Raw genomic sequence first — 27,511 nt, 5'->3', positions numbered from 1 at the left:
AATCTGCATCACTGGAAGATTTTAAGAACAGACTGGGCAAACCCCTGTCAGGGATGGTTAGGCACAGACTTCTGCTCCCGCTGGTGGGTGCTTGACCCCCGCTCTGCCCCCGGCCACGCCCCAACTCCACCCCTTCCATGAGGCCCTTCCTCAAAGTCCCCGCCCCAACTCTGCCCCTATTCTGACTCCTTCCCCAAATCCCCGTCCCAGCCCCGCCTCTTCCCCTGAGCCCCCCGCCCCTGGAGTGGCTAAACAGCTGTTTGACAGCAGCTGGGCAGGAAACACTGGGAGGTAGGCGGAGGAGCAGGGATACGGCACGCTCAGGGGGAGGGGAGCTTGGCTGACAGTGGGTGCAGAGCACCCACTAATTTTTCCCTGTGGGTGCTCCAGCCCCAGAGCACCCACGGAGTCGGCGCCTATGTAAAGGAGGTATACTTGGTCCTGCCTCAGCATGAAGGGCTGGACTTGATGACTTCTCAAAGTTCCTTCCAGTCTACATTTCTAGGATTCAATGATTCTGTAAAGATACATATCCCACAAAATGCAGGTGTTAGGTCAAACATAGGCAAAATTACATTCCTAGGAGCTTGACCATTCATACATTCAGAATGCCCAGTTTATATATTAGGGTACATAAACATTTAATAGCAATTCAAAAATGGGTGTTTTCCATCAGCTTTTTTTTAGTCTTATATGGAAATTAGTGCCGGTGGTAAGCTATTTCTACAACAACATGTTAAAAAAAGTTTATTTTACATTATGTACATTAGGGAACATATTCAAAAGCATCACCAATCACAGTAACGTAGACCATACATCACTTTAAATTTAGTTTGTTCTTAGTGTATATTATCATAATAAAATATAAAGAACATATACAAAACAGAGCCAAATGTGTGCATTTTGCTAAAACTTGGCATTTACATACTCCATTGGAAAATAGCAATCAAAAATACTTTTGATCAGACTATGTTCCTGCAATATGAAGTAACCACTACATTGTTTGTATGAGGTAGTAACTAAATTATTTTGGCCATGTGTTAACACCCTAAATCAAGAAAATGGTCATCATAAGGCCAAAAAAAGTCAAAATATGACAAGATCTTTGAACCATTTCCACAGTGTGGAATGTTGTAGTTCATGATATGAATAAAACCATTTAGTGAAGACTTGTAATAATGCTAACTTTACCATTGCATACACTAGTAATTCAGACAACTATTGCAGTGTTACATTAAGGTACCAAATTCTGGGATTCATATCCATTCCAGAAGGTATTGTTTTCAAGCATAGAGAAGTAATCTTTACAGAATTTTACTTAAATATAAAAATACAGGTGTTTAATTGGTTTGTTTCACAAAAAAACTACCCAAATAAACTAAAAAAAAGATACTCTGAAGCCCAAGTCATATCCACAAAGTCACAGCTTACCTTTGTGACTAAATACATCACAGATAAATACTTTGTGCAAAACAAACAATCACACCAGTGTAGTTGCATGAAAATTAAAACAAGATTGTAATCTGATTACAGCCTTGGTTACAATTTCTAAAAGTTGATTTATTTGTATTAGTAAATTACATATAATAAAATACAATATGATGTTAAATGCACTGTGTTCATTGCTAACATCCCATTTTATAAGAACTACATGTGAAAAGTCCTTAAAATAGTACCCCGATTGCATTTCTGCTTCCTCAGCAACCTTTACATCTGTACAGCTAAGACACTTGTACATAACTGAAGGATCACTATCTACATTAAATCAGTGTAGGTCTTCAGCAATGTGTTTCACTGAAAAATACTGCATATATGTACAAAGATTACATAAGAGTGAATTATTACGCACTTCTCTGGTATAATATGCTAAGTGTGTCCATACCACATTATCATCTTTTCTCTCATGCCACAATAAATTACAAAGTAATTGAAGTCAGGTTACTGCAGTTTTTGTGCAATTTCAATCATCCATCAATGTTGCAGCAGTAGTGTTTTCTTGTCATGGTTAACTGCCATGTATGATTCTCAGTAACTGTTTTCGTGCCCCGCCAGGATGTATAAATTGCTGTTGGCCATAGGATTATCTGTTGGCCTACTCTCCAATACCACAACCCTAGAATTAAAAAAAGTTAAATAATCTAATGAACAATTATAAGAAATACAATTTCAAATTCCCTGTCTGTAAACTCAGTCATCCTCTACTCTAACTTTCCTTCATGACTCATCTGTAAATTTGGCTATCACCAATGAGTCAACTTCACTACTGAACTCTTTCACTACCGCTGAACTCCTCACTCATGCTTTCATCCCCTACTGCCTGGACTACTGCACCTCTCCTCTCTACTTTCCCCAAATCCTCCTGCTCTTCAGACACTGCGTCTCAGTTTTTCACACATACAAGCAGCACATCCACTTTACCCCATCCTCAAACAAATCTACTGGCTCTTCACTAACAAGGAGGAGGAACAGCCTTGTGGTTAAAGACGCAGCACTAGGAGTAAGGATTCCTCCGTCCATTTCAGCTCTGCCACAGGCTTCCTGTGCAAACCTGGACAGTGTCACTGAGACACACTTTGACCTTCAACTGCTCAGTCCTCTTGAACTGCCCTCGTAATAGGTGGGTGTTCAAGTAGAAGCAGCAGACAATCCCTAAGATGGAATTGCTATGGTGACATAATTGTCTGTCAGCTGACTATTCTGACTGCCAACCTGATTAAGAAGTATACAGTACTGTTCCAAGCTATCGGTTTAGCTCATGTTTGTCTGATGGAGATGAACTAACTAGTCTTTTGATCTATCTGCTGCAGCGGATATAAATAATGAACCCAATATGTGGGGTTGGGGAGGAATTCAAAGCCCTGCTCTTGCACTTGAAATAGCTGATCAGCTTCTCTGGACACAGCAGGAGTTGTAGCTGTGGATAGCTAGCCCTCTTCTGAAGTTCTGAGAAGCCCTTCAGCGATTCACAAAATGATACTGCTTCTGTGTTTCAAATCAATGGTACTGAAAAAACAGCAAGTCTTCTGGTTATCTCCAGATCTAAAGAGTCAAACATTTCTCCCACTAACTCCTGGATGCTTTGGTAATCTGGGTGCTGGTTGCTATGCCATTATGCAGCTAAAAATTTCCTGTGTCTGACACACAACTCCACTGTTTTGTTGTCATAGCTTTAGCACCTGTCATTTATATCTGTTTTTATGAAGCTCAGCAGCTCCGCTAAGCAGAAGGCTGCATATGGGTCTGTGGTGTTGGGGGTTATGGACTCAGAGCCCAAAGTATCTGCAAAAATTACAGGAGACTTATGACAGGAGAGCAAAGGTCTGTGAGAGGCAGGTATATGCATGGAGGGCCAGTCAGAGAACGAAGGAGCTTAGGGGTGGCTGGGCAAACATTAAAATGTAAACCAGGTTGGCAGCCAAGAGCAGTTACAATTAAAGCTGGGTTGTTTTCCTCGTTGAAAACATCTAGTACATAAAGTTTTCAGTGTGTTAAATAGGGTTTAATTGTAATACTTCCTGGTTGCCAAATTGGTTTAAATTTTAAATTACTACCCTCGCCTCACTGGCCTGCTGCCTTCCAATCCACTGACACAAAATGCATAAATCTGGGGCCGGTACTGCTTAAATTTAGGCCTAATGTGCCCCATAGGACGCAATGCCTAGTTACTGTCATCGGAGAGGAGATACAACGGACTATGATGCTCACTGGAAAATGTGGAAGAATTAGGTTAATCAGAGTGCTCATTTCTCAACATTCTCATCACTGTCAGAGAGATCATTGTGAATGCTTCCTAACGGCAAGGACAAAGCTATTTAAAGTTGTTGAAAGAATGGCCACACAGGTCAAGGATTAAAAGTCCTACACAGAAAAGGGTTCTGGCCACAAGAACACCAGAATGTCGGGAAGCCCATGTGATGTCTCTCAATTGATCTCAAAACATTCCTGTACCCCTATAAGTAGAAGGGACCTCACAGAATGGAGAGTTGTGCCAAATGAGCCTCTAAGGTTATCAGCTGATGGAAAAAGCTAACCAGCCCTTTGATCCATCTGTTGCAGCTACAGATGCTAACCCAGACAGCTCTTGGTTCTTTCTAGGCCTCAGGACAGAGACTTCCTACCAACATCTAAGAGAAAAGACAGAAATTGCAGGGGAATCAGGCCCATTTAGGCTTATCCAAATATCCTGAATTCAATCAGGCAGAGTAACTGGTGCAGGCCTCACACCTGACACCCAGGGACAGTCTGCCCAGTCTACTTGGCACTCTCGGGAAAGGGCAATCAAGCACTTATGAAATCTTCATATCAGAGGGACTCCTTAGGAATCAAATCCTCCTTGGACTGGTACCAGTTCTTTGGTTTCTTAGTCACAGCTCCAATGCCTGGTGCTGAGACAACTCTTTTCTCTTGAGAACAGCTAAAGGAGGCCCCCAACGCGTGAGAGAATATTTGCCCTATCTGACTCAGATACAGCAGAACCCCTAAACTGAGGATTGAGTTCATAAAATGGAACATCTCAATTACAGTAGGTGCAGAAGTTGCATTACATCACCTTCTTCTTGTCCTTCAGACTGCTGCAAACAATTTCCAATGCACTGAAGGCACTGGAATGTGAAGGAATGTTGACCTGCTCTTCATAAACATCAATTCCCCTCAATTCCTCTGCCTTCCCCGTGGGAAAAATGGTTCGTATAACTGGTTGTTTGTAAGATTGGTGTTCAGAAAAGATTCTACTGTAGTCAGTACTCAGGCAGTCTAAGCATAAACAGTGCTTTAGAACGATACCTTTCAGAAGCCTTCAAGTCTGTGGAAGGTCATAGAATTGACAATAACTTCAGATAAAATCTGACTTGGAAATGACAAGCGCGATTGAGGAAGGTTTTAAAGCTGAAGAACTCACTCAAGAGACCTGAAATAAAACCACATCTGACAAGCTCAGGTTTTTATTTTTTGCAATGCAAAGTCTTTAAGCAGTTGTCTCAGATCCATTAGGGTGCTGACGTGTGGCAGGGTGGTCCCTCTGCCATGCCTTGAAGGGCTTAAAACAGCCCTGGGAGAGGGCTGAGAGGGAAAAAGCTGGGCTGTTTGGGAAAACAGCCACAGCTGTAGCCTGTGTAATTAGGGCCCAGCTGGCCCTTATAAGGGGTCAGTGGGCAAGAAGGAGAGAGACTCTCTCTGGCTACATGGGAAGCTGAGGAGGGTACCTACCTACCTAGGGCAGAGCAGTGCTGGGGAAGGGTACAGGGAGCTGGGGAGCTCCAGCCTAGCAGAGCCCCAGGCCGAGGTAAAGGCCCACAAAAGGGTACTAAGGCTGCAGAGGAGCAGCCCAGACCTAGACAGAGGCAGCTGGTCCGACCCCCCTTGCAGATGATGAGTGGTAATACTGAAGTCTGCCCTTGGGAGCAGGGGCTAGACGATGACTGACAGTAGCCACTGAGGCAAGGGAGGGATAAGGGGCTGGGGGTTCCCCCGGGGAGGGGAGACCCAGACTGAGGGGGTACTGCCAGGGGGCAGAACCCTAATCTAGACAGGCATGGGGCCAGCGGCAGGTGAAACACCGACCAGCAGAGGGCACTCCTGGCTGAAAAGAGCTAATTCCCTGGACAACCAGCAGGAGGCACCGCAATGGTGAGTCATTGCCCTGCAACATGGCGTAAACCCAATTCAGATGGAACAGCAATTGGGGATAGGATATTTCTTGATGTAATGGGCATGCTGATCTTTGAGCAGTACAATGCTCTGGTCTTAAAATCTGATTTATTTATTTTAAAATCTGATTGTGCTGGCTCTCAATAACTATGAGAAATAACTGGCCTAATAACAACGAACTGCAGCAAACACCCCAATGGGAATGAGGGCGTAAAACGCCCTCTTAAAAGGAGGCTGTGCAATTGCTAAACAGCTACCCACCACTAAGCCAAAAAATTACAAACTAAGGGAACTCTGTCCAAAAGACAGCTAAAATGTAGCTTGTAAAGGCACAGTGCAATATTTCACCTGCAAATCATTGTTGTTCAGAAGACCTATGGGTGGTTGTGAGATTAACATCATGCTTGTAAATTCAGACCTGTGAGTGGGTGCTTACAAAGTCCCAATAGATATTGCTCTTTTTGATGGTTCTGAGAAGCAGTGCCAGGGTGAAATTCCCACAAGTGGAGACAGACATAGGCAGTTCTCAAAGGAAAACTAAGGTTTAACATTGTACAGTACATGTATCATGCAAAGGGTGAAACTCTGCTCTCAGTATATATTACCTAAAACATACAACATTTACTTCACTAATTGACTTCATAAAACTGCAGCACTCCAAAGCAGGGTAGAGAAAGTAGGAAGGTGTTGGTCCCTGTGAAGCTCCAAAACTTTGCAGGACAGTTAGTGGTTGGAGGAGCTGAGCATCCTACCATACTTCACTATTTAGTCCTGCAGGACAAGGAGAAGCGGAGAGATTTGGGGCCATGCAAAGCAGGCTCCAAAAAACAACAGAAGCGGAGGACCTTGTGGGGTTCTGAAAACACTCCTGGGCCATGGATGTTGGCAGAACAGGCAGATTCCCTCGCTTTTGTAACAGTATTGAAATTTGTATGTTTTTAATATTTTTAATTTATTTCGAGGTGCAGATCCCATGATCTAATACAGCATAACAACTGAATGCAAAACCTGAAATCTATTAAAGTAAGTTCATGGAGGATATGTCAATTGACAGCTATATTAGCCAAGATGACCAGGAATGCAATCCCATGGTTGAATGTCCCTAAACCTCTGACTGCCTGAAGCTGGGAGCAGACAATGGGATGGATCACTCAACGATTGCCTGTTCTGTTCATTCCCTCTGAAGCACCTGGCATTGGCCACTGTCGGAAGACAAGATACTGGGCTAGATGGTGCTTTGGTCTGACCTAGTATGGCAATTCTTATGTTCTTATATGTTAAAACCCCAAAAGAGAGAAGTTTTGGAGCTATATGAGCACTTCTGAAATATAAGCTTAGCAGTATTTACTCTCAGGATAAACTCAGAAACAAAGTTTTATTACTCCTCGGGAAAGAGAGACAAGGAACATATGCAAGGAAAGGGATAAGGGGGGAAAATAAGGAGACTAAAAGAAGCCCACAAAGGAATCACAGAAGGATGAAGTACTAGTGAGAAAATACCCTTAAGAAATAGGAGGAAGAGAACATATATATTACTCTTTCATTTTAATAGACCATATCTGGTACCGTTCATACCTGTCAGATCCAAGAAGCCTGAATATTCTCGTACTGTCAGAAATTTCCTGTGTGATCTATTTAATGAAAACATACAATAATTATTCATGTAGCAAGTACAGTTATTTTTGACCACTGTATCATAGCATTTATTGTAGCTAGAGAAAGGAATTAATGCTCACTGAATTAACCATTTAGGGTAATTGCCAGTCCAAGTCAGAGTCTGAGAATTCTTTAAATCTGTCCTTTAAATAAGGGCCAAAAGAGAGGGCCATTTTCCAGAACTTTCTGCCAGATTATGCAAAATATGGAGCTTAGTTACTATAACTGGAGGTTCTTTGACATGTGTGGTCCCTGTCTGTATTCCACAGCAGGGTACACGTGTGAACCATGTGCCCGAGTGCAGAGATTCTAACAAGCAGTATCTGTGGCCCCACACACGAACAGTAGATCTCATGCTCCTCAGTGAAGGTATGAGAGGCACTGTGGGTCAACACCCCCTCAGTTCCTTTTCTTACCACAAATTCAACCAGATCCAAAGCAGAGGGGATAGAGGGCGGGTAGTGGAATACAGACAGGGACCACACATCTGGAAGAATGTCCAGTTACAGTAAAAAGAAAAGGAGTACTTGTGGCACCTTAGAGACTAACCAATTTATTTGAGCTGTAGCTCACGAAAGCTTATGCTCAAATAAATTGGTTAGTCTCTGAGGTGCCACAAGTACTCCTTTTCTTTTTGCAAATACAGACTAACACGGCTACTACTCTGAAACCAGTTACAGTAAGTAACCTCCATTTCTTCTATGGGTCATGGTCCCTGTATTTATTCCACACATGGCTGATCGGCAAGCAGTGCTCAGACTGGAAGGGCATGTGAGGATATGTGCAGTACTGCAGATCCCAGTAACTTTTTCCTCAGGTAGATGGACTCGCGCTAGCTCTGACCAAGCTAGCATGCCAAAAATAGCAATGCAGCTGCAGTGGCTAGCAGCCCAAGTACAATCTTGCCCAACCCCTGGGTATATATTTGGGCAGCTAGCCCAAAACACTGCTCATGTAGCTGCGTCTACACTGCTATTTTCAGCACACAAACTCAGTCAAAGCTAGCATGGGTATGTCTATCCAACCTGGAAATGACACCCCCAGTTGGAGTACACGCATACGCACAGAGGGAACTGTAAGCCTGCCTTTCCAGCTAGTAGTATGAAACTACCTTGTGGCAAGAATGTCATTTTGAAGTCTTAGGTTTGCCACAGGTATTCAGATGGATTGTACGGAATAGAGCTATGCCTACAGAGCCTGATCCAAAGCCCACTGAACTCAAAGTAGGTCTTTCCAATGATTTCAGGGGGCTTTGGATAAGGCTCATTATACTGTGGAGATCAAGACCAATACCACTAACCAAAATAGTGCAAAGAGACAACAGAAAGTATGAAAAACATGTACTTGACAAAAGCACTATTAAACAAAAGCATACTGCTATTTTGAAAACAAATTATGGGAGTACAATAAAATCTGTTGAATATAGAACCACGGTAAACAGAAAATGTATTATTCCAGCATGTATTTGCTTTAGAGGGTGCCAACACTTACAAATAGAGTTTTGTGTGTTGCAGAGAAATCACAGTATTGTAATAAACTTTCATTTAGGTGAGCACCAGAGCACTGCATAAAATGCTGGTGCATGAGTCTGAGGTCAATAGAGGGGAAAAAAAAAAGTCAAAATATACTCCCAAATTCACCAGCTGATTATAGTTCAGCCCGTGTGGGTCATTTACAAATTTCTACCTACTTCTAGGAATATAAACAATTCTTCCCTAGCTTCTCTCTCAGCCTCATGGAGTAGCAGCTTGAATCGTTTCTGAAGGTTAATTTGTTTATTTGCATTTAGGACTTATTGGGAGAAAGTTAATACAAAGTAGTAAATTCTGCATTTAGTTCTAAAAGTCATTCTTGCCCCTTGTAGCAGTAAACACATAAATGTAAGTCAACTTCCTGTGAAAGTTTGTCTCCTCAACTCACACATCTCTCCCTATTAGTCAACAGTTTTACTGCTCCACTAGAAGGTAGCAACAATGAGAGGTCATGGCTGTGGTGACTTTTTAAGTAGCTAAAAACAATCCCATTCTGAGATTCAAATGTCAGAACAGAGAACTTGAGCTGATGATGTGTTCAGAGTGACCTGTGTTGCTAAGCAGATGGGCTTGCTATGTTTTGCACCAGTTAAAGCAGGGGTGGGCAAACTTTTTGGACCAAGGGCTACATCTGGGTGGGGAAATTGCATGCTGGGCCATGAATGTAGAGCTGGGATAGGGGGTTGGGGTGCGGGAGGAAGTGTGGGAGGAGGTGCGGTGTGCAGGAAGGGGCTCAGGGCAAGGGGTTGGGACGGATGAAGGGTGCGGGGGCTCGCGGCAGGGGGTTGGGGTGCGGGCTGCAGGAGGGGCTCAGTGCCGCTTACCTGGAGTGGTTCTGGGGGTCAGCAGCGCGCACTGGGGCCAGGGCAGGCTCGCTCCCTCCCTCCCTGCCTGCCCTGGCCCCGCGCAGCTCCTGGAAGCGGCCAGCACCATGTCCCTGCGGCCCCTGTGGGAGGGCGGCAGAGGGCTCCGTGCACTGCTCTCGCCTGTGGGTACCTTCCCCGCAGCTCCCATTGGCCATGGTTCCCCGTTCCCAGCCAATGGGAGCTACGGGGCACAGTGCCTGCAGGTAAGGGCAGCACGCAGAGCCCTCTGCCCCCACCCCAGGGACATGGTGCCGGCCACTTCTGGGAGTGGTGCGGGGTCCGCGGCACCACAAGGGTGGCAATCTGAAAGGCCAGATCCGGCCCACAGGCATAGTTTGCCCACCCCACGTTAGAGCTTTGTCATGGTATGTGGGTTCATTCCTTGATACAATTTGTTAGTATCACTAGAAGGTAACTAAATGTATGGCTCAACATGGCCAAGGTCGGTGTCTGATTGGATCAGGTGTAGTGTTCTGGGCAGCTGCAGATTAAAAAATTTTAATGACTGCGGCTATTTGGGTATCCAACAGCAGTGAGAAGTCAAACAGACCCCAAAGCTGCAGACCAACTTACCTTGAGGGTAGAAAGAAAAAAGTAAAGGCAGCAAATTTTCATCAGCGTGCATAATTCATTAACCCACCTGCCTGAAGTTATAACCTATTACAAAGGCATATTTACAGTCATGAAATAAAGAACACTCTGCCAAGGGCTCAAAGGGTGGCTTTATGAGTTGTGCTAAAACTAAATTGAGGTCCCATCCCAGAAGTGGGTCCTTTACAGATGGACAAAGATTTGAAAGTCCTTTCATAAATTTTTTGACCATACTATGTGCAAATACTGATTTAACAACTCTCAACACAGGATATGCTGATATAGCTGCTGACTCAACCTTCAGCAAAGAATCTGAAATACCTTCAGTCTTTAAATGCAGTAAGTATTCCAAAATACACTAGAGCCAGTTCCGAACATTCAGGTTTGTTCTGTATCCAACTCACAAACCATGAAAATTTAAATTGGTATCATCTTCTGGTCGATTGTTTTCTAGAGTTAATGAGCACCTGATGGATATCTAAAGGATAATATCTTTCAAGGTCAGTTAAAGTCCAACAGCCCATGCTGTCAGAGGCAGAGACAGGGGATCTGGAAGAATTATCTTGCTCTGCTCCTGCAACAATAGATCCAGTAATACTGGGAGCATCTTGTAAAATCCCAAGTAGATTCATGTACCACTGCTGTCTGAGCCTCACCAGAGAAACTAAAGCCATTTCTTGCCCTAACCTGTATTATTTTCCTCACTACTTTCTGTAGTGATGGAAAGGGGGGAAAGCAGACAACACACCTTTCCCCAATTCAGTATAAATGAGTCCAATATGGACTGCACATCCTTTTCGGCCCTTGTCCAGAACTGATGACACTGTGTTGTGACAGGATATCCTCAATTGCTGAAGACCTTGTGCATCACTTCCTCTTTTACCAACCACTCATGTAACTGTGTTGTCTCTCTCTGCTCAGTTGGTCTGTGCAGTTGTCCTTTGCTGATAGTCGCAGGGCTACTGGATAAATGTTGTGCTGTATGCACCAATCCCATAGCCTGATTGCTTCATTACATAACTATGACAAATAAGCCCCTCCCTGCTTGTTGACATAACGCATGGCAGTTGTATTATCCATTCAGCTGTAGGAACCTGAGTGAAGACATTTGACAGAACCTCTTTTTTCCTTTCCATAGAGGGTCTCTCCCAGGGATCCAGACCATTATCCACTCCAGTGGGATGAATTTCTGCTATTACCGTATCTATATTTTGCAGTTCCAATAACTGCACCATTGCCAGTTCTGGCTGCGTCTTCAACCCCGTCTTTGGATCCAGCAGAATTAATGGATCCACAAATTGAGGTCTCGGTTTAGATCTCTCTCTTTGAACTGCTTTCATTTTTAGTCTGGGAACTAAAGTAGACAAATCCCAGTCTGATAGACCCAATGTCGAATATCCCATATGGGATCTGACCTGCTAACAGCTGTCATCTTCTCTTTAGTCATATTCTTCGAAACCACTACAGATGGATTAGATGGCTTTTCTCATGGCTTAGCCTTTGTCTCAGAGGCCAGTGCCAATGGCACCTTTTGCAGGTTTTTAATCAATAAATCCTATGTCCCGAGTACCAGATGTCCTGTAGGCACATGGGAATTTCAGTGCCAATTCTGGAGTCTTCATAAGCATCTTAGATTTAGCAGCCATTGAACTTGGAGCTGACATGTTTTCTGCCTTATATTCTGAGCTCTGGGACACTTAAGATCCAACAGATTTGCTGCCAATGCTTTCTGTAGAATGAGAGCCTTGTAGCCTTTTTCTGTCCTTACATGCTGTAGGAATTAACGTACTGCAGACAGAGCATCTGGATAGAGAATGTCCCTCACCAAGACATGCCAGACATCTTACATGAAGTACAATGCAAGAAACACTGCCAGAAAACAAGCACATCTTTTAAAGCCCAATCTTCTGTTCGTCAGATCCCTGGCTAACACTAACTCAACTAAACAATTAACTATCATTAATACACAGTTATAATAATCCAATATAATAAACTACACTAATCATTATTAATCGCATTTTTAGGAGAAAAGCTCCATATCAAAGAGATCTGAAAAGGTTTGCTTCCATCTGATGCTGTGGTTGGAAGGAATGGAGGTAGGCAGATAGTACCATGCTCCCTTTTATAGCCTTGCCCTCAGAACGCTAGGGAATGCTGATGAGAGATACAGGAGGGGTGCGTGAGCACTCCTATGGACACTGTTTGGAGAGAGTTCCAGCATTTAGGCTGCAGAGGCCAGCACAACCCATGAGTAAAAATATGCAGAAGGCACTCAAAGGATTAAAAATAGTCTGATAAATTGTACAAAATACGTTTTTGGCAGCTCACAAAGACAAACTAATCATCATTCAAAACAGTAACAGCATTTTTTCAGCATGGTCACTCATTGGATATTCTACATAAATACTGTGACTAACGAAATGGAAGATCTAAGTTTGATATGATTTAAGTATATAGATGACTAATTGTATTTAAAGGTGACTTGCTCACTCTCTCCACCGATATGTTTACTCTTTGGCAATAGGAACTTGAATTTCTTAACTCTTAACGCTAAAGTTGAATGCATGAGCACCCAGTTGTTGGGAAATCTCAGCTGCTGGTGTCAAGGAGTTAATAGCTAGGGAAATTGAAGTGATTTTTTGATTATTCAGATGATTTTTGGCTAAACATTTCCTCAGTATCCATTCCAAACTGAATACTCAAGTCATAGCATTGTGTACTCCTTATATTTTGCTGTAGGAGCATGGTTTACTTTGTTACTTCTTTCTGCCTCTTCTTGTGTTAGGTGGTGTCAGATCCTGGGCCCTGCAGCATGTGAACTCAACTGTCTCTTTTCATGATTGAGAGAGGTGAGAAGGCACTATTCTCCCCAGGCCATGCAGCTTCTCTTTTCATGGCTGGAGGGATAGAGGTTTCACTGCCTTTTCAAAGCACACACAGCTCTTTTAACAACAGAGGTGAATTCCTGGTCTGTGCTAATTCATCTTTTTGGACCTGATTCTCCACTGCTTTTCTCCCCACATGGCCATTTACACTTGTGCAAAGTGAGTGTATAACACTACCACACCAGAATGTAATGCCTCCAATATACCGAATGTAGATTCCACAATATTCCACTAGCAATGAATCTGCGCCTTGGGATTCTGTTCCTTGGAACAGTAAACTAAGGTCCATTGTTTTCTGTGAGGGTTTTCAACATTTAAAGTTTAATCTTGGGATGACAAGCTGAATTCTTCTGGTTTATCCTGAAATTTAGATATTGTTGAAACAGTGCTTAAAATATCTAGCTGTTATGTCCAACACAGAATCCTATTTACACTTATTCAGTTCAATAAAACAATATTCATTTACTCTTATTCTTGTTACATTTTAACTGAATTAGTAGCAAAAAAATTGTAGGGAAGATAGTGCACTCACCTCATTTGACCTAAAACTCCTTCCCTGCATTCCATGCTTCCAGAAAGCTAAAACACTGTCTTGTAGGCAAACTAGAAGGAAAAGAACACTTGAGCTAATTTTGGTGACAACCCCAATTTATTCTCGCAAGGCAAAGAATATTTATTACCTTCCTATCATGGCAATTTTACATTCTGTCTGTAGATATTTTATAATTACATCAATTCCCTCACAAAAGATCCCAAAATGTTTCACCAGAATGACTTAACCCATCTCAAACTGGTCAAAAAAGGGGTTTTTTTTTAAACGGTTAGTTAATGTGAACCCTGTGTTACTTGTAAAATATTAATTCTCTCCAAGAGTTTAAATATTTAGAAAATGTGCAAGATTTCCAGGTACATAAGCATTGGAACTTTACAAAAACTTGCATTCTACCTTTTCCTCCCAAATTCAAGAGAACAGCTGAAAATAGTCTACAACTAAAACCTTTTTCTTTTTACCCTCCTCTTCCCTGCCCATCCCCCTCCCCTCATTTTCTGTCTTAAAAAAAGGCAGTTATATCATAGGTCCCAACTGCCTTTTAAATTAAATTAAATTCTAATTGCAGAAGCAGCAAAGTGCTAGCTTTTTCAAAAGAGTTGTATAAATCTACTGGGTTATAGTATGTTAAGGATTTAAAATTCATTTTCAAGAGACAGAATGACTCTCTTTTTTACCCTAACAGCCAGTCAGTGCTCACTGGCAGAGGGCCACTATAGTGTAACTCATATCAGGCCTGACACACTCACTAATCCCAACACACTGTGGTAATATGTATCCAAAAGGTATCTTGTAAGATATCATATGTAAACTGGTAAATTGCCAGTCATGAATATCACTCTGCAATGTATGCACTGGTTGTGTATAAAGAATTGAGTGTGTGCTGGAACTATGTTCTTAAAATGTGTTTTGGAGGCAGTGTATAAATCAAGCCTGTCAGACAAAGGAATGTGGATTCCCTTGTCTGACTGGCTTGATTACAGGCATCGGACAATAAAAGTACATTTACATATACGGTAAACAAAGCAATCACGCTAACATGCGGCTTAGAAAGCACTCCAGAGACAGAGTCTGCAAATCCAGGAAGTCTTCATGGTTCTGGAAGCAAAGACAATGGACTGTAAGTAATATAAGGGGAGCAAAAAGGCACTTCGGGCCCGTCTACACTTAAAATGCTACCAGGGTAGACACTACCTATGCCAACACCAGCAAAGGTAATCCACATCCCTGAGACCCCTGACCCCAGATGTAGTTAAACCAACCTAAATTTTCTAGTGTAGAACAGGCCTTATTTATCAATCATTTAAGGGACAAAACAGGCCAGAGCTCTTGGAATGTGTGAAAGGTGTATCCTTGAACAACATGGGGGTTAAAGTCTCTGGGAACTGACTATAAGCAACAGAAATTGCCTGAGACCAAGATTGTAATCTGTTAAGATTCTAATACAGAAAGTGTGTTTTATTTTGTTTGTAACCATACCTTTCTTTTTTCCTCTTGCTTAGTATCACTTACATCTGTTCTTTATTAATATATTTATTCTTGTTTTATTACAAAACCATCCCAGTGCTGTATATTAAACTAAAGTGAGAGTCTTCAGCTAACCTAACAGGCGGGGTGGGTTTCTAAGCCTGGGCTCCAGTCTGAGCCTGAGCATCTTCAGTACCTTTTTAGCTCTGCAGCCTGAACCCCATGAGCCTGAGTCAATTGACCCAGGCTCTGGGAGTCTGCGCCATGGGTTTTGTATTGCAGTGTAGACATATCCATAGAGCCTTGTGGAGTTTGCCTCTGAGTAGAAAGACAGGTGTGGCAGGAAGCTGACATCCGGTCTAATCTCTAGCAAAGCTCACTCTTGCTGAAGCTGAGAGATAACACAGTGGCTTGTAGAGTTTTGAGTGTCATGAACAGAATGCCACAATAATGTGAAGTGCATTTTCAGTTCCCAAGAGTGGGAATGAAGTGTGTAAAATAAGTGCACCCATTATGAGAGTTGACAATTTTGAATTCTTCTATCTATTGTGGAACAAATTCTACGTGACTCTCCTTGATTAAATTCTGCTGGAACCTGATGGAGCTGACTAAGTAGAAGAGAGACTGATGGTAGCATTATTGCCAGGCAACATATCATGCACATGTCACCATATAGACCAAAATGATTTGTGGCAGACATGGCATAATATGCGGTCTCAAATAAAAATCCCCAGAAATCTTCCAAGGGGTACACATTTCATCTGTGTGTTACCACAGTAGCCTTTTAGTAGAAACTGTGGGGAAAAAATGGTACAGTGCTTTCATGAACCCCGTTTAGGAACAGAAAGGGGAGAGGATGATGCAGAGAAGTGAGGAAGTTGCACTAATCCACTATGACATAACCATACTAATAGTATCTAGGTTTTATATAGCGCCTTTCATCCATAGATCTCATTGCACTTTACATAGGAGAGTATCATTATCCCCATTAAAGAGGAGTTAACTGAGGCACAAAGCAGGGAAGTGACTTTCCCGAGGTCACCAAGAATCCTGATCTCCTGAGTCCCAGTCCAGTACACTAGCCCACACTGCTTCCAACTAAGGAGTTAAATTTATTTTCATGAGAAAAGTTAGCAAGGAATTTTAGTTCACACTTCGTGCATTTGCAGTGTTGAGACTGAAGTAAACAAATGAACTGCATGCATAAATGAAAAGAACGAATTAGTAACAGGAATAATTCACAACGAGTTTGAGTGGCCTGAGTACAGACTTTTCTGTAGAAACAGAGGTCATAACATTACCAGACCATTTAGCCTAATCGGAGGGAATTCTGAGGACACTCTTCCATTCTGGTCCCTCTTTTGGAAGCCTATCAATCCACTAAATGCTCAACCCAGCTTATCACCACACAATAAAACATAGGAATCGACACATTTTATGTCAGCAAAGTCTTGAAAATTACTATCTTTAGCGTCCGGTGCCAAATTAAACGAGCTACACCAAGTTGAGTCCAAAACCACACTCACCTATTGATTCAATCTGGAAATCAAACGTGAGCTCTGATGACAGTTTTCGGCTAGATTTTAATCTGCCTTGTAGATTTACTATTTTTATACAGCCTAGAGAATAAACAAGAGGTGTCACTTAGCCATTCCTCTCAAACAAGTGACCTAATTTGAATATGTATATTTGGTTCATAACTAAAACTTACAATCCAGACACACTAAAATGGTATCTCTTTCCAGCTGTGTTAAATGTACAACGCTCGCCTGTGTAGTGTCTATAACAAAAATAATAACAGTTAATTTATATACAACACAAATTACCATCAAATTTGAATGTGGAGATTCTGAAGTTCAAAAGAATTTAAGGTACTGTTGTATTTTCAACTACAGAAAGATTTTCTAACCAGTGAAATTTCTCTTCTCTTAAAAAGACATGTCCACTTACCCGACTTGTTGGCTGTGATGGAGGCAAATGAACCTGTAATATTAAAGTATTAATATTACAAAGCAAACTTATGTTTAAGTTGCTGTCCACCGTCACCTCTGTCTTTCAGTATTTCTGCTTTCCATAAAATATACGTGTTTCAGATTATTTCCTTCAGATGTGTTGGTTTGCATTTTTCCAACTGGAATCCTGTTCTAATTTTTCTGCCATTGTTTCAAAACCTTGCTAGCACTTTTGGACTTGTTCTCAGTCCTTGCTACTGTTTGCAATTTCTCCTTCATCTTCACATTGTATAAGCTATTTACAAATTGTTAATGAAGACCGTTCGAACAAAGGAGTGAGACAGTAACCTTTCTTCCACATTAGAGCTGCAGCTGTCTCCATCACAGCTAATGGGGGAGATCTGACCCACAAGCTCAGATCAGTGGACATGCCAACTCGAAAGAGAAAATACAATTTCTTTTAGCAAGATATGACAAAAAGCAACTCTTGCTAATCTGGTATCTATACTACAGCATTCTAGGAACCTTTCATACAACCAAGAGAGAAACTAATTCTCATATTTAATAGAAACTGAAATTAAAACATTACATAAAATACTAAAACCAGCTCTTAATTAAGAACATTTTAACCCCATAAAAAAAAAGAAGTCAAATCCTGCATAAGATTAAAAAAACAAAACAAAAAAAACTCCACATATGGGGCAGTAGAAATGTGCTCACTGAGGCAGTCTCTTGACCTGGATACTTTTGAGTTCAAATGTGAGGTTTAGATTTTTATCAGAACCTTTACAGCACTCTGGATCTGGCATCTGAACTAAAGTGGTGAAAAACTGGTCTTAGAATATTTCTGCCATTTCTATCCCCTCAGCCTGGCTCCCTGACTCACGACTGGATTCTGGGATTGGGGCCCATTATTTTAAGGTATTATTAATAATTGGCAATACTGAGCTCCTATATAGTTGAGAAGTACAATTCACAGAGGAATTGTACTCTGATCACAAAGGATTACTCCCGTTTTTGTATTAACACTCCATCTGCAAGAGTCATCAAAGCAACTGTCCCTTCAGCTAGGTGAGCTGTGACTTCCCCTCCAGTGAACTGCAGTCACCCTTAAAACAGCTGGAGGAATCACTACAGTGAGTCAAGACATTACCCTCCTCCCCACAAAGCTGAACAGACAGGCCTCTGTGAGGCCTGTAGTACATCCCTGCACATGAGTTAAACCACTAATGATTCAGCCTAGACCAAGGGCTTGTCCACACTTACCTGAGGATCCACGTTGTGGCGATCAATGCATCGGCAGTTGATTTAGTGCATCTAATGAAGACCCGCTAAATCAACTGCCGATCGCTCTCCTGTCAACTCCTGTACTCCACCTGATTGAGAAGAGTAACAGGAGTCAACAGGAGAGTGTCTCCCGTCGACATCGTGTAGTATGGACCCCGTGGTGAGTAGATCTAAGCTACGTCGATTTGAGTTACACTATTCACATAACTCAAATGGCGTAGCTTAGATCGACTTTTCCCTTTAGTGTAGAAAAGGCCCAAAGAGTTTAAAACAGTAATAATATCTGTGTAAAATCAAATTAAATGGTGGAAAGAAATGTACAGTACAATGTATGTGAGTATTTTCATGGGCAATTTTTCTAGTTATGGTATAGAGAGCAAAAGAGTACCAGTTCAACAATATTAAAATCTATTCTTTCATATTTCAAAAGATTTTTTCATCTAAAGCATTCTCACATCTGATGAAAAAGGGGGAAAACACACAACAGTGCGTAACAGCCTTTTGTGGCAACAAGCCTGGGGATGACACCATAACCAGAACCCACTGTGGTTCTGTCTTTGGTGTCAGTGTAGGAGGAGGCTGGGAACTTCATTTTCTCTTTCCTGCCTTTGCCCCCTTGATTATGAGAGAAGACTCCTCACTCTGTCTTCCTCTCTAATTTTTTGGACAAAGAACTCCATTCTCAGTCTTCTACCCAGGTAGGGAACATGGCAGGCTGAGAGACTGCTGTTTTTCTCGGTACCTGTCAGGCACTGGGTGCTCTTACTTGAGAGTGTAGAGAGCAGCACTGAGAGCTACTGAAAATGTAATACATACCATCCTCCCTGTGACTTATCTGCCAGAACCAGAGGGATGGGGAGAAAGAAATTAAGAGAGCTACCTCTTCACCACCACCTCCAGGGTGTGTGTTCTTTGCCATTTCATAGGAATTGAGCTGGCTCTGCCTAAGACCACACACAGTGAAGCAGTATGTCACATGGGAGTCTCACTCACATGCCATCAGGCATAATTGTCTCTGGAGAAAAATGCACTTTCAGAGACAATAATTTGGCCTGTCAGTCACAAGAAGGTGTATGCATTTTCTGGCTCATGATCATCACACAAATGGAGCAAAGACAATCACTTCAAAACATTTCCAAACAAATGCCAAATATATAAAATAATAACCATTTGGTGCAAGCTATTTATGACCACCACATACTGTACACTTTTCTCTCCTCTCAGAGTGTTTTTGACTTCTCAATGTCCTGTCAACAGAGGACAGGAGAGAGAGATTTAACCACGTGGTTTAAAGCACTAACAATATAATAAAGGAAAGAAGACCTGCCAACAATACAGATGCACCAGAAGGACATACAAATGACTAAAAAAGAATTCTAACGAGGATAGATGCAGTAATTCAGAGCAGTGTTAAACTGTCCAAGTTAAAAAACAGAGAGTATTAAGAAGGGAATAAAGATTTTACATTTACAGAGACATATCACTGATGCAGACAATACTGAAATAAGACTGAATACAAAGGGTACATTTTAAAGAGTTGCTTTTCAGTGTTCTACTTTCAATGACTATATTAGGAGCTACATAACCCTATGTACCAATCTGAAAATGGAACTCAAAGTTCACACACACAAGTATTACAGTATTAACTGGCCAGACACTGCACCACTACCACTGATAACAGTCATTTATGTAGTTGTACTTCTATTTACAGCAGAAGTTTTTCACATATTCTTTTAAGAAGCAAGAAAATCAGCAGAAATCTTTCTAGTGAAAACAGCATTTTTAGTGAGCGCCACAGAATCGAATCAGTGAGGTTTGTGCAAAAGTACTGGGGGGTGGCTAAAGCCCTGAGACAGAGCTACTTACTGATTCTGCATTGTGGGACTGGGACCGGGACTGGCACTGGGACCAGGCTCACGATGGCAACTGGTTTTCAAGAGGGTGGGGCGCAATCCAGAAAGGCTGTCTCTCCACCACCCAATTTTCATCTTAAGAGTTTCTGCTGCTGCTTCCGTGCACTAGCTCCTCATCCAAATGGCACTCATGCCAGCCATGAGGATCAAAAATAAGGGGTGGCTTTTGGATGCAGAGTACAGGGCACACATGCCTTCCCTCCTCCCAATATTCATGGAAAGAGGGAGGGGTAAGTACTTCCGTCTCAGCAACAGCAATGTAACTGCCATGCTGAAACACGCTCTCTGCATTTGGCCCACAACATCTCATACCAACTGCCCGAGAAGAAGGCAATCAGCCTGAAATTCCATTAAAATCCATTAAAAACGCTATGTCAAGAGAACACTGAAGTTGCAAAGTGAAGCGCACAATTCAAGGAAGGCCTAACTTCTGGAAACACAAGCAACTTTTATTCTGTCCCCTGTGTGTTCCACTCAAACATTTAAAAAAAAATTCACTCAATCAAAAATTTTAGCCTGGAAGGTGAACATCAGAGAGAGTTATGGACAACTGGGAGACCACTTTACGTGGAAAACCCAGTGTAACTAATTATGGGACATTCCATGGAAACTATGGAACCTAGCTGTTACTGGTGCTCTAATTATAAAAAAGTAAGATAGCAAATAATGTTGGGAATCCAATCATAATGCACAAACCTGTTTCTGTAAACCATGAAGAGGTAGAATTTGGGTTGACAGTCTCAAACTTCACCACCTGGTTGAAGTCTCTCCCTCGACTGACACCAACACAAACTAAGGGGAATTCTTGTTCAGGTACTACCAGCATTTCAAACAATCTCAGTGGACAAGGTACAGGGAAATCTATGTGCTAGATTAAGAAACAAAACACTGTTAGATAAAGGCAAACAAGTTAAAAAGCAAACAATTTAGTACACATCATGATTAGTCATTTAAACAGCATGGTAAGTTGGATAAAGTAGTTTTACCATTCATAGTTAGTCCACTTATGTAACATCAAGCTTGTTTCCTAAAATCATACTACTTGGCAGATGCAGGAAAATCTGATTTATGAAGATTTAGGTTCTTCATGCAGATTTTGTTAATATCCAGAATCTGAACTTTCACTATCATTTTTCTTATGGCTGCTTGCAAGAGAGCCCAGATCCTCTGAGTGACATCACTAGTTGGGGAGGTTTAAAAAGTTTGTTTCCCCAGCTGATCAGACTGTGGGTGCTGCCTGTCCGAGAAAAATGAAGCATTGTGGCCTCTGTCCTGCAGATGTCAGCTGGGAACAACAACTATTTGATTTTGGAGCACCCAAAGAGTCACGCAGTCCAAAACAAATGAGTCATCTTCTCCCTTTACGTTTGGCATAAGTGAGAACTATCAATGTTCTCCCCTCAATTCTCCCAAGGCTCTGCCCATTGATTAGCCAGAGCATTCTTACTGTATAACTATAAGACAACATTTACAGATAGAAATAATCAACCTTTAGACTGGATATGTGCAGGGGAAAAGGTTCAAATAATGTTTAGTTAGCATCTAGTAAATGTTTGGGACATTTTAAACTGGTATTTTTCAAATGATATAAAATGAATTTCATTTTTCAAAATGAGTTAAGCAGAAATGAACAGAAAATCATATAGGAACATAAATTATTTACATTTTAGTTACTCAACTAATTTTTTTCAAGATAAAAGCATCTGAAAATCAATGTTTTGTATTAAGAGGTTGAGTCCTAAAGAGAATGTAGTTCCTGCTTGTGGACATCTTATTGTAATGTTTACCTTAATTAACATGAACTTCTGCATCAGTTCAACCCATTCTAATAAGACTATGCTAGACTGTAGTGCTCCGCAAAGGTATTTGTGGCCTGTGTAAGGATTCCTCACTGCCAAGAAAGAAAAGGTAAAGTATGTTAGTAACACATTTTACTTAGTATAAACATTTCACATCTAATTTAACACAGCCTTTGCAATTCTGAAAGTGTCAGATCTGAAAAGGGACTCTGAAAAGTCAGTTTTCAAACTACATACAACCCTTAGATTTTTGGCTCCTAGGAATCTCTTAAGGGTTTGGAAAAAACAGCATATAGTAGGTGCTATCACAGACATCATAATAAAACCATACTTTATATACCTAGCTTGTTTTAATACAGCTGATTGAAGGTTTTTGACTGATAAACAGGACTTAATACTTTAGGGCTGCCTACAGGCTAGTTATAGCATGGACACTGACAGTCAAAGCTCCCCATTTCAGAGTGTTGGTGTGCCCCAACTATTTTTTAATTATCTTGAGGAACCTCCTCTAGTGTTAAGATTTTGAAGAAAGGTGCCAATTATAATGGCTGTTCTTATGACAGTGGCACCTCTCCAACATGAACTGAACAGAGGCCAGCAATTTACCAGTCATTACCAACTGATAGGTGCTCTGTAGGCTTTCAGTCATTGGTGTCCTAGACCAGGTTCTAGCAAGTGATAGGAAATGAAAGGCTCCATACATCCACTGTCAATTCTTTAAACTGCCCAGGAAGCTGAATTTTAATGACAAAGTTGGCCTAAAAATGTAACACTCAGTATATTTTGCACCCAGTACCTAAAATTCAATTAACACATTACTTAATTTTATACCTTGACCCTGAAATGAAAATAGGAAGGATATCAGTCATCATCATTTTCATTAAAAACTGCTCTTCTTATAGCTTTTATCACTACTCAATTAAAAAATATTTAAAAAAAAGAAGGTGGGCTGCTAGGCACTGAAAAGTCAGGAAATGCTTAAAATTGCATGCACTGCCTGAACTCTGCAAATTCACTATATTAGAGGCTAATTACGTGATCACATTATTAAATAATCAACAATATGATTAGAGCTGTACAAGACATGAAATGATAAAGTCTCTGCCCCAAAGAACTTACAATCTAAGGGTCTGATTCAAAGCCAACTGAGGTGATCTTGGGCTAGATTTACAAAGGCATTTAAGGGCCCAAAGACACAGAAAGGTGCAGTTTACAGAACTGACTTTCAATGTGGTTCAATGTGGATGAAATCCACTAGGACCACCCTCTCCTCTCTTGAAGTTCCATTAAGGGCCTATTTGCATCTTTAGGCACCTAAAAATACCTTTATAAATCTGGTCCCTTGTGCAACATCCCAGTTAACCTATCTGTAAAATGGGGACAATGATACTTGCCTGACAGTTAAAGTAAGGTTCAACTCAGTAATACAAATTGTGAAGTGTACATAATTACTAACACCAGTAAGTGGAAAAGATGAGACTAGAATTCAGTCCCTTTTTGACTGCCACTTCAGTGCTGCTTCCGCTAGGACAAAGGGTACAGCACTCGTGTCCCATCACAGGCTCTATTCCTACCACATGGGAGATTCTCTAGGGTCTAGTAATATTTAGATGCTTAGTAATTCACTTGGTGGTGATAAAGCTCTTTCAGCACGGCCACACGCTAGCTATCTGCTGTATTGTGCATGCACCCTTCTGACAAACTAGGCCAGGTTACCATGACCACCACAAGATTACAGTGCAGCATGCTAACACCTTCACTGTTCAGCACTGGAAGAGAAACCTTGTAAAATGTATCAGGCTGAACGTTACATTTATATTCATGAAGAGCCTATAGAGTTTCATATCTACTCTGATTTTTTTTCCCCTACTATTCTTCTGCCAGCAGGTCAGAAACTACACCTTTCAGCAGTTCAGCAGATTATTTTTTAACATTATATTGAGGCCTCAATCAGGTCAAGGCCCGTTCATGCTAATAAGCACTGTACAAACATATAGTAAATGACAGTCCCTACCCTAAAGAGTTTACAATCTAAATGACAAGACAAACAGGTAGATGAGAGAAACAAGTGATTACTTATATCAGAGAATTTGAAAATGTTACATCCTGTGTTCTATATAACAGGGACCTAGGTGTTGCAGTTAGTGATTCGAGAAGACCCCATCCCACCTCCACACTCTACAGCTTGTGTGGAGAGCTCATGCAGCAAATAATTTTCCTGCCTTTTATGCACATTTATTGAACAGTAACATTTCACTGTTTGTATCTCTCTCATACAGCAGTGTTGACTCCGTGGTTGGTGCACTAGACCCTTACTGTACTTTTGTATGGTACTATTTTTAGAGAACCAATGCTGCTCTTGTAGATCTTTCTAGCAAGAATTTAAAACGAACTACACAGTATCAGTCAATAATAATACTAACTATGGTGGGCTCACAATGGCCAGTATTAGAAGTCATGGTCCACAGCCTGATGCTTCCTGTATGTCACTCCCCCGGAGAGACTGAGGTTTCTCAAGAAACCGGACATGTATTCTGCTGTTCTGAATTTGTTGTGAAATGTGATTAATTATGAGGGGAAAAAAAGAGGAAGTTTTCACTTCCTATAAATGTGAGGGCTAATCTGGTTGAGTTTACTACCTGTAGATGTCTACAGCTTCTTTCTGATGACAGGAGAAACGTGACAGCCTAATATTCTTCTCTCCTTTTGTTCCTCCCCAGGTAGTGACCCGTTACAAATATCTCAACACTGTAGCCGTTTATTCCTCTTACTGACATTTTCACTGTACATCTTTACTTACCAACACAACACTTCTGACACCATTTGGTTTCTGGAATTTTTGTAGACACTGCAAACTTCCTAAAGGATATAAATACAGAATTATTAATTCAATAAAACAATCAATCAATCTGCTTCTTATAAAGACTGTTAATAAGGATGACCCCTCAGAATGACGCCCTGAAGGAGTAATTTGAAAGACAGGAGGAGGAGCAGGAAAGGCCTGAGTTAAGGAAGTCAACAGAGGATAAGATAATCAATAAGCATGTGATCGAGAGTTCCAAAGGTGACTGACAGGTCGAGAAGGAGAATGCAGTATTCCAAGTTGTTCCAGGAAGAGGTTTATTAGAGGCATTGTCAAGGACTGCTTCAGTGGAGTTCACATTGCAGAAACGGATTGGAGATCATGACTTCCATACATTGTAGGGCTCTGCTACTAAATGCTGTGTCAACTAAGTCCCAAATCAAGCATATAATGTTTTGCAGATTTATGTACTGATGCTCATGTAGCTGTTTTGAATTTTTCTTTGCTTTCCATTTTTTCTGCTGGTGCATGAACTTTTCTCTGAAGAGAATTTTGCTTTAATTTTACATCAATTTTTATATTGCACTCATCATCATGGTATTCAAGAACCTCTTGAAGAACGTGCTTTGAGATCTGGTGGAAATAATTTATCCTGCTATTTACGTACTTTAGATATGCATCTAGTAATCTTCTTGGCTACTGTGTCCTTCTGATGCCTGTCACGCAAAAGGAAGAAAGCAGCAAAGAGAAATGTGGAATATCTAAATGCTTCTGTCCTGCCTATGTATGTTTTGCTTGCCCTTTGCACTTTCAGGTTGTTTAACATTTTCCTTGGGATGTGATGGGACTTGGCAGGAAATCTCCTGGCCCTCCAGAGTGTGTATGAGATGTCATCTCAGGCTTGATGTATTTTGGAATTTTCATAGCAACCCTGACCTTGTGAAATTTACAGTATTGGTCCTCTGCTGATTGTGTCCCCAACTCACATAGCCTGCTGGCCAAAGTTACAGTATGGGGCAGGAACAGACAAACTGCATAGGGATATACAGTGTAATGGTTTGAAAGGTGGCTATGCTAAATCTTCTAAGACCATATTTCGGTTCCAAGGCGATCACAGTGTCTGATGGGTGTAACACAGCTATGCATGCAGATGATTGCACAGAGGCCTTTCCTGCATCATGTAATGAATAAAGCTACAGCTGTTAGTTGTACCTCCAGGTAGCTAAGAATCAGGCCCACTGATAAGATAGTTCTTTAGGAAGTTATTTATTGTGAAGTGTTCTGGTGATTCATTCTGCCTTCTATGCACTGAATGTTGACTCCACACTGAATCCTCAGGTTTCTTACTGTTACCATTTCCCTCTGATGCTAGCAAAATTAATTACATGTCTAGAACACTTCTATTTTCAAGTATTTTCTTTGGAGCAGCAAGGGTACTAAGGCTCATGGAGGACAAAATAGTCCTATAGCCTCTGCTATAGCAGATTTGGTGCAGTCAGCAAGTTATCTGGTACTGAGTCTGACATCCAGACTATTTTTAAGGATCTGTCTCCTATGGCTTGGGTGGCAACAAATATAATATTACTTCGGATCTCTCATATGATCCTTGGTGATAAATATATTTGGTGAAACTGCATACAGAACTTGCTGTGGACACACCTCAGGTAATATGTCCATAGCCTCCAGCGCCCCATGTTCTCATTCTGAATAAATATTTCCCTACCCTCATTCTCTGGGCTGATCAGAACAGTTTATTTTAGGCTTCAATCTCTCCTCTGGTTCTTAGATAAACATGCTTGAGCTTAACCCTGGAATCTGGTTTACAACAGAGGCAACCAGAACTTCCCTCAAGGAACAAGCAGTCTGACTTGTTCTCAGTAACTCAAGAATAATTCAAGTGAAGTAAAATGGAATTGTGAGATCAGATTCAAACACAGTCTATCCCAAGAAGAAAGCGAAATGTGTACAATTGGAGTTTTCCTTTCAGAGTGTATATTCTCATCTTGATTCTTGTGAATTTAAGTGCCTGAACTCTAATTAAGGCTAGTAGAAGTTATTCATGGAGATGAGACTATAAATTCCAAAAACTTCAAATTATTAGGGGTCCCCATTCAGGAGAGGGTCCTGGACTCTCAGAAACAAGATCTTCTACAAAATATTGCTAGTACATTTGATTAATATATATTTACCTGGGGAGTATTCTGTCAGGCAGCTTGTGTGTTGGAATAGATACAGGCAGCTTTTGCATTTGCCTTGCATAATCAAAGAGCCCTGGTAAATTATGGGAATAAAGCTGAGAAGCTTTACCTGGAAATTAAAAATCAGAATAAAGCTTAATACACAAAATTTACGATTCTCAGGCATTTACATTAAAAACAGTTGAAAGACTTACCAGATATTGATAATAAGCAATTGTTCATTACATACAACCACGTACATCTTCGGGGAAATAGCTGATAAAGAAAACAAACAAAATTTACTGAACACAAAATGTTGTGTAGTACAATAAATCAATTTATAAGTTAGTATCTGGACAGGCAATACAACAATTAACGTTGCTATGA

At 41.1% G+C, this 27,511-nt stretch overlaps 1 protein-coding gene across 7 annotated transcripts in view; it reads right to left on the bottom strand.

The window, feature by feature from the left end:
* Positions 1–720: 720 nt before the first annotated feature.
* Positions 721–27,511, bottom strand: part of MAP4K3 (mitogen-activated protein kinase kinase kinase kinase 3) — a 150,720-nt gene continuing 123,929 nt past the window's right edge. For 6 of the 7 annotated variants that reach the window (XM_073339812.1, XM_073339813.2, XM_073339814.2 and 3 more), the window contains 10 exons: positions 27,340–27,400; positions 27,137–27,254; positions 24,945–25,003; positions 22,133–22,236; positions 21,042–21,213; positions 16,905–16,973; positions 16,720–16,812; positions 13,709–13,779; positions 7,222–7,277; positions 721–2,113 (listed from right to left, as the gene is read on the bottom strand). In XM_073339812.1, coding sequence (XP_073195913.1) covers positions 2,026–2,113; positions 7,222–7,277; positions 13,709–13,779; positions 16,720–16,812; positions 16,905–16,973; positions 21,042–21,213; positions 22,133–22,236; positions 24,945–25,003; positions 27,137–27,254; positions 27,340–27,400 — 891 coding nt within the window. In that variant the 3' untranslated portion in view covers positions 721–2,025. The remainder of the gene's footprint in view (positions 2,114–7,221; positions 7,278–13,708; positions 13,780–16,719; positions 16,813–16,904; positions 16,974–21,041; positions 21,214–22,132; positions 22,237–24,944; positions 25,004–27,136; positions 27,255–27,339; positions 27,401–27,511) is intronic. The other variant, XM_073339816.1, reaches the window with a different exon arrangement.

Source organism: Lepidochelys kempii, chromosome 3 (assembly GCF_965140285.1).
Source record: "Lepidochelys kempii isolate rLepKem1 chromosome 3, rLepKem1.hap1, whole genome shotgun sequence".
Classification (NCBI taxonomy): domain Eukaryota; kingdom Metazoa; phylum Chordata; order Testudines; family Cheloniidae; genus Lepidochelys; species Lepidochelys kempii.
The sequence above is the reverse complement of the archived record's forward strand: the minus strand, read 5'-3'. Positions and strand labels throughout refer to the sequence as shown.